This window comes from Diaphorina citri, unplaced genomic scaffold (assembly GCF_000475195.1).
Source record: "Diaphorina citri unplaced genomic scaffold, Diaci psyllid genome assembly version 1.1 scaffold1240, whole genome shotgun sequence".
Classification (NCBI taxonomy): Eukaryota; Metazoa; Arthropoda; class Insecta; order Hemiptera; family Psyllidae; genus Diaphorina; species Diaphorina citri.
The window spans coordinates 20,725-28,891 of NW_007378669.1; the positions used below are offsets into that span (position 1 = coordinate 20,725).

The 8,167-nt window shown below is 40.1% G+C and overlaps 1 protein-coding gene across 1 annotated transcript in view; it reads right to left on the reverse strand.

The window, feature by feature from the left end:
• Positions 1–1,655: 1,655 nt before the first annotated feature.
• The window catches only part of LOC103514885, a 9,844-nt gene continuing 3,332 nt past the window's right edge, over positions 1,656–8,167 (reverse strand). The window contains exons 6-10 of the mRNA XM_026827728.1: positions 6,940–7,145; positions 6,065–6,308; positions 5,406–5,539; positions 2,712–2,724; positions 1,656–2,312 (exon numbers count right to left, since the gene is read on the reverse strand). Coding sequence (XP_026683529.1) covers positions 2,208–2,312; positions 2,712–2,724; positions 5,406–5,539; positions 6,065–6,308; positions 6,940–7,145 — 702 coding nt within the window. The 3' untranslated portion in view covers positions 1,656–2,207. The remainder of the gene's footprint in view (positions 2,313–2,711; positions 2,725–5,405; positions 5,540–6,064; positions 6,309–6,939; positions 7,146–8,167) is intronic.

Genomic DNA, 8,167 nt, shown 5'->3' on the forward strand with positions numbered 1-8,167 from the left:
AATTAAATTGAAAGAGAAGTAAAACAGCCAACAAAATAATGGGTAATGTATTAAAAAAAAAAAAAAAAAAAAACAAACAAAAAAAAACAAGCAAATTACTTATACAAATAATAAAAGTAAAAACACCCCCCCCAACCTAAAAAAAAAAAAAAAAAAAAAAAAAAAAAAAACAGAAATTAATACAAATAATAAAAGTAAAAACTAAACAACAATACATATTCCTAATCCTAAGTTGCTATAAGTACCAAGTACCTCCTTAACTAATATTATAATGGTAAAGGATAGATATCACAAAGAAAAAAAAAGTAGGGTAGTGACAGCAAAATAAGAAGTAGGAATTAACACAGTAGACAGGGTAATCAAAGGCAAAATAAAATTGCACTTCCTCTTGGCTTGAAACATTTTGATTGTAAAGACTAAAAAAAAAAAAACTTGACTTGTAAAAGAAATTGCACTCCCTTTTGGCTTGAATCATTTTGATTGTAAAGACTAAAAAAAACTTGACTTGTAAAAGAAGTTGCACTCCCTTTTGGCTTGAAACATTTTGATTGTAAAGACTAAAAAAAAAACTTGACTTGTAAAAGAAGTTGCACTCCCTTTTGGCTTGAAACATTTTGATTGTAAAGACTAAAAAAACTTGACTTGAAAAAGAAATTGCACTCCCTCTTGGCTTGAAACATTTTGATTGTAAAGACTGAAAAAAACTTGACTTGAAAAAGAAATTGCACTTCCTTTTGGATTGAAACATTTTGATTGTAGAGACTAAAAAAAACTTGACTTGTAAAAGAAGTTGCACTCCCTTGAGATTTTGATTTTAAAGAATGAAAAACCATTGTAAAAGTCTTTTAAAGTCTCGAGTAAAAAGGACAGTTTAAACACGGACAAACTTTATCCCTTACAAAGAAGGTTTGTTCTTCAACGACTGGGCTTTTCCTATCCTTGGAACAACAAGCTTTCTCCTCTTTCTTTCTTTCTTTGATTTTGATATGATGAGACCTCCTTCTGTCATCTTACCTATAGATAAAGTTGGGATGGCCATACATGGTGTCCACACATTTCCCAGTAGTAGAATCCCACACTCTGATGCTGGCATCGTTGGAACAGGAAACAAAATCTGTGTCGTTCAACACCGCCAGACCTCGAACACAGTCTGTATGACCTGAGAAGGGTGGAAAATAAAATCAATGGTAATTATTCAGAAGCCAAGGCAATGAAAAAGTAAAATAAGTTGCACTCCCTTTTGGCTTGAAACATTTTGATTGTAAAGACTAAAAAAAAAAACTTGACTTGTAAAAGAAATTGCACTCTCTTTTGGCTTGAAACATTTTGATTGTAAAGACTAAAAAAAACTTGACTTGGAAAAAAAAATTGCACTCCCTTTTAGCTTGAGAGTTTGATTTTAAAGAATGGAAAACCATTGTAAAAGTCTTTTAAAGTCTCGAGTAAAAGGGACAGTTCAAAACAAAACATAACCTTATAAGTCTAATATTCTAATATGGCGCTAATGGGCGTCCACAAAGAGAACCATATACCCCGAAAGGAAAACAAGTCTAATATTCTAATATGGCGCTAATGGGCGTCCACAAAGAGAACCATATACCCCGAAAGGAAAACATTCCGTAGGATAGGAAACTAGGAAGGGAGAAAAAATGAGATCTTGTGATTGGTTGAAGATAAAAATTAATGGTAATAAAAGTTTGAAAAGCTCAGGGCTACGACTCCTCACTTGAAGGACTAGGGTTTGAACCCCGAAACCAACTTGAAATTAAGAACCATCAACCATGGTCAATTGGTTACAAATCAGAAGTGGCACAATACTGTTGCTTAAGGATCATGGTAAGTCTGGTTATCTGGGTGTGGCACATTATAAGTGGCAACTTTAAACCGAAATGATCATCACAGCACTAGCAAGCGGTCTGAGTTCGATTCTCGGAGGGGTCGAAGATTTTTTGCCCAACTGTGCCTGTATTCTTTGAACATACAAAATTTCCTCATATTTCGATCGTAAATATTTTAACGTTTTCGGAGTCTGGGCTAAAACAACAACAACATCAACATTAACACTTTTGAAAAAACATTAAGGTGTGTCCAAAGAAACATAGTCGAGCGGCCATCGATCGAAGTCGACTGAACCCTCCACACTGCCTTGACAACATGGATTTACCTCGTCGTCCATCGACAAAGGGCCAGGCTAAGTTTCATACACCTTAGGACTGTTGTTTACAATAGCAGAACTTTCTCAGATCTTGAAACGTGTCGTATATGCAGGACGCTTGCTTTCCGTACTCATTGATGCGACTGATATCACCCACCTGAAATCCAACAAGAATAAACAAAATTTCATCAAAATCGAAATTTAACCCGTTGAAATGTTTAAACTCGTTTTTCGATTGCAAATATTTCAACGGGTTACTTTCTGGTGTTCTCGTGTTGACCCAGCACCTAAATGGGAAGTATGTGTCTTCTTCTTGGCCATCTGATGAGAGGCATACTTCGGGATGGGCATGCTACGACACAGACCACATGTGTCTAATGTAGCAGTTGTTCCATTGCTACAAAATAAAAACGGCGGTGGAACACTCATCCTTAAAAAAAAAGCACACGGCAAAGGGCCAGGCTAAGTTTCATACATCTTAGGACTGTTGTTTACAATAGCAGAACTTTCTCAGATCTTGAAACGTGTCGTATATGCAGGACGCTTACCTACGTACTGAAAAACTTAAACTAAAATCAGAACAGAGAACATGCCGAAATCTTCACTATGATTTCAGTTAATGAATAAAATACCTAAAGATTAAAATGAAATAATAATGGAAAAATGAGAGGAGAAATCCTCATGAAGGTAAAAAGGGAAATTAAATTGAAAGAGAAGTAAACAGCCCAACAAAAATAATGGGCATTATAAAGGGTGTCCCAATAAGAACGCAAGATTTGAAAGGGTCATAACTTTGTTGTGCGTTGTTTTATCTTGCCCAATCTTTGACAAATTGATTGTAAACATATCAAAATTAGTCATCTTGGAGTCTAAAACTGTTCAACAACGCGTTAGCATAATAAAATCGACACATTATCACTTTTGCGCGAGCATTTTCCTAGTCGTAATCGTGTCATTTTCCGTTTTGGTGGAGAGAACTCGCCCCATTATCGTTTGATTGGACCCCCCTAGACTACTTTCTGTGAGGGTATCTAAAGTCACAGGTTTACACCAACAAACCCACAAGCTTTGAAGTATTGAAAGGTGAAATTGAACGTTGCATCAATGAGATACAGCCTGATTTCCTCGAATTTGTCATCGAAAATTTTGTCAAAAGGAAACGAATGTACCATCAAACTAGAGGAGTTCTTTTGTCTGATTATTGTTCCATACAAAATTTCAGAATGTTTACGCGCACCAATGCGGTTCTATGAACGCATCCTATCTCTATACTGTTCTAAGAACGCTGGTTGGTACTTACTCATTGAGGAAGGTAACAAAATAGTCAGCTATTCTCCTGGTAAACTCATGCTTAGGGGATAGCATTTCCCAATCCAGACATGCGCACCAATGCGGTTCTATGAACGCATCCTATCTCTATACTGTTCTAAGAACGCTGGTTGGTACTTACTCATTGAGGAAGGTAACAAAATAGTCAGCTATTCTCCTGGTAAACTCATGCTTAGGGGATAGCATTTCCCAATCCAGACATGCGCACCAATGCGGTTCTATGAACGCATCCTATCTCTATACTGTTCTAAGAACGCTGGTTGGTACTTACTCATTGAGGAAGGTAACAAAATAGTCAGCTATTCTCCTGGTAAACTCATGCTTAGGGGATAGCATTTCCCAATCCAGACATGCGCACCAATGCGGTTCTATGAACGCATCCTATCTCTATACTGTTCTAAGAACGCTGGTTGGTACTTACTCATTGAGGAAGGTAACAAAATAGTCAGCTATTCTCCTGGTAAACTCATGCTTAGGGGATAGCATTTCCCAATCCAGACATGCGCACCAATGCGGTTCTATGAACGCATCCTATCTCTATACTGTTCTAAGAACGCTGGTTGGTACTTACTCATTGAGGAAGGTAACAAAATAGTCAGCTATTCTCCTGGTAAACTCATGCTTAGGGGATAGCATTTCCCAATCCAGACATGCGCACCAATGCGGTTCTATGAACGCATCCTATCTCTATACTGTTCTAAGAACGCTGGTTGGTACTTACTCATTGAGGAAGGTAACAAAATAGTCAGCTATTCTCCTGGTAAACTCATGCTTAGGGGATAGCATTTCCCAATCCAGACATGCGCACCAATGCGGTTCTATGAACGCATCCTATCTCTATACTGTTCTAAGAACGCTGGTTGGTACTTACTCATTGAGGAAGGTAACAAAATAGTCAGCTATTCTCCTGGTAAACTCATGCTTAGGGGATAGCATTTCCCAATCCAGACATGCGCACCAATGCGGTTCTATGAACGCATCCTATCTCTATACTGTTCTAAGAACGCTGGTTGGTACTTACTCATTGAGGAAGGTAACAAAATAGTCAGCTATTCTCCTGGTAAACTCATGCTTAGGGGATAGCATTTCCCAATCCAGACATGCGCACCAATGCGGTTCTATGAACGCATCCTATCTCTATACTGTTCTAAGAACGCTGGTTGGTACTTACTCATTGAGGAAGGTAACAAAATAGTCAGCTATTCTCCTGGTAAACTCATGCTTAGGGGATAGCATTTCCCAATCCAGACATGCGCACCAATGCGGTTCTATGAACGCATCCTATCTCTATACTGTTCTAAGAACGCTGGTTGGTACTTACTCATTGAGGAAGGTAACAAAATAGTCAGCTATTCTCCTGGTAAACTCATGCTTAGGGGATAGCATTTCCCAATCCAGACATGCGCACCAATGCGGTTCTATGAACGCATCCTATCTCTATACTGTTCTAAGAACGCTGGTTGGTACTTACTCATTGAGGAAGGTAACAAAATAGTCAGCTATTCTCCTGGTAAACTCATGCTTAGGGGATAGCATTTCCCAATCCAGACATGCGCACCAATGCGGTTCTATGAACGCATCCTATCTCTATACTGTTCTAAGAACGCTGGTTGGTACTTACTCATTGAGGAAGGTAACAAAATAGTCAGCTATTCTCCTGGTAAACTCATGCTTAGGGGATAGCATTTCCCAATCCAGACATGCGCACCAATGCGGTTCTATGAACGCATCCTATCTCTATACTGTTCTAAGAACGCTGGTTGGTACTTACTCATTGAGGAAGGTAACAAAATAGTCAGCTATTCTCCTGGTAAACTCATGCTTAGGGGATAGCATTTCCCAATCCAGACATGCGCACCAATGCGGTTCTATGAACGCATCCTATCTCTATAGTTTGTTCTAAGAACGCATTGGTACTTACTCATTGAGGAAGGTAACAAAATAGTCAGCTATTCTCCTGGTAAACTCATGCTTAGGGGATAGCATTTCCCAATCCAGACACGCGCACCAATGCGGTTCTATGAACGCATCCTGACAAGTGCGCGTAGGAGGTATCTGAAAACACAAAATAATAATAAGAGTACGAACCCACGCCCTCCTGTTCATCAGGCAGGTTCCGTGGCCGAGTGGGTATCACACTAGGCTTACACTCCGGAGGTCCTGGGTTCGATTCCCGGCGGGGTTGAAGTTTTTTCAACTCTGTGTTTGGAGTTCGCGGTGCACTGACCCTCGTAAAGACAATCGAGTAGCGACCAGTGGCGGCATTACCAGTGTAAAATGATGATGCGAGTAGATGAGAATTAATAGTAAAGGATGCACTTAGTAATGCTGTGATACCAACAAAAGTTGTGAAGAAGCTCTCTGCTTTACGACAGTTATTAATTCATGATTTGATTATTTTTCTTAAGGTGTGTCCACACATAGTCGTCGTCCGGCCATTAATCGACGAAGTGAATCTATATCGTCAAGGCAGTGTGGACGGTTCAGTCGACGGCCGGTCGACTATGTGTGGACAAACCTTGAGAAACAAAAAATTCTGTACCCTTCTACCCTAGGCGACGAAAAATCAAGCTCACTTACCTCCTTGAACAAGCTATTAGATCGTGACTTCTTATAATGTCCGGCGTTGCTCGCATTATCATAACTGAGGACATCGGCTAAGGTCGCGTGTATATCGAAGGGTGTGGCCAACCGATCGGCATTCTTCGTGAAAGCCGAATGAGCTTCGGGATATTTGGTGGCGAACCAGGGCGGGAACACGAAGGAGAAGAAGGGGAGACGCTCCTCCAGTTTACCTTGCTGGGTGTTTCGGACGTTGGCAAACCTGACGGGGAAAGTTTTTTAATTAGGTATTACATTTTTTTTTCCTTCTTTTTTTCATGATTTCTTTAATAAAAATTAAAGTAATCATGAAATGAAAGATGTAATCATGAAGGGTGCGGGGATTGAACCCACACCCAAACACGAAGGAGAAGAAGGGGAGACGCTCCTCCAGTTTACCTTGCTGGGTGTTTCTGACGTTGGCAAACCTGACGGGGGGAAAGTTTTTTTAATTATTATATTTTTTTTTCCTTCTTTTTTTTTTCATGATTTCTTTAATAAAAATTAAAGTAATCATGAAATGAAAGATGTAATCATGAAGGGTGCGGGGATTGAACCCACACCCTCCTGTTTACCAGGTGAGCGTCCTGACCACTTTATCATCGAGGCACTACAAAAGAATGTCCGTCTTTAGGGGCTTCTTATCTGGTTTAAGGGGCGGAGTGCACTCCGAATTTTCTACCAACACGTGGTTGTCCAGATACCAACCACGCACAACGTCGCTCCGAGGCACTACAAAAGAATGTCCGTCTTTAGGAGCTTCTTATCTGGTTTAAGGGGCGGAGTGCACTCCGAATTTTCTACCAACACGTGGTTGTCCAGATACCAACCACGCACAACGTCGCTTAACTCACCTGTTTCCATGATCGCTCATCACAATGAGTAGCGTATCGTTCAAATGTCCGCGCAGATGAAACCATTCCAACCACTCCGAGAAATCGGAATCCGCCAAAGCTATTAGATTGAAATCATTATGGGAGTATTCTGCGTGAAATACAAATCCAAACTTGGGTTGACTCGGGTATACTGTGTAGAAATGCTTCATATAATCCATCATAATCTGGGGGGGGGAACAATAAATAGATCAGTTGCGCTTACTTGGGTCATGTTTCAAAGTCATAGAGCAGGAAAAATAAGGACCAACGGAATTTTTCTTTTTCTTCTACGACTTCTAGATCTCGAGATAAATCGATTTAAAAATGCCGGTAAATCGTGAACTTTGACGTCACGGCATACGCTCCCGTAGGCGATGACGTCACATCAAATGTCCCCCGCTTCGTTTGTTTGTGCGCAAGCGTTTCTGCGCATTTTGACGTGAAATCTGACGTCACAACTCTTTGAACTTTTCCATTAGAACGGCAATTAAAGTGGCGTCTACCTAGAGCGGACGAAAAAAACAACTGGCGTAGAAGCTGACGTCACAGAATTTGTGCACTCTTCATTATAACGGAAAATGAAAAAGTGAATTTTCAGCTTTACAGTTATTTTTTCGGAGTTTTGACCTCAGATTGGATTTTTTCCCAACTTTTAACATATTTAGAATCGACCATTTATTTATAATTGTTTTACTCATTTGCAACTGTCCGAATTACATGTCTTCTTTTCTCCTTCAGACAGATATGAGGGTGTTTGCGTAGCAGAGGAGGCGACTGAGCAGCGGTAGCGCCTTCCGTCCGTGATGCTATGAATAGTCTAAAGGATAAACGTGTTAAGTTTACGATCTTTGAAATGAAATATCTTGCCATTTCCATGGAAATCTAGCCAGTTATCCAAGAAATGACATAGAATTGGGCAACATTGTTCCGTCTTTAAAGTTTAAACTTAAGTTTATCTTTAATTGCGCTCATACCCATACGACGGTTAGGTTGTCGTCGCAATCGAAGCAAAAGGTGGACATGATAGGGAAATGCCAGCCGATCCGAGAAAGAAATTTATCTGTTTAGGATAAGTTCTCCAGGGGCCGGGAAATCGACCACCCACGACCTATGCGCTTATACCGCAGATCGTCGGCTACCAACCAAGCTAACAAGGCTGCAATTTAAGTGCTTTCTTTTGCTGAGTCTGAGGTAGAAGGTACCTAGA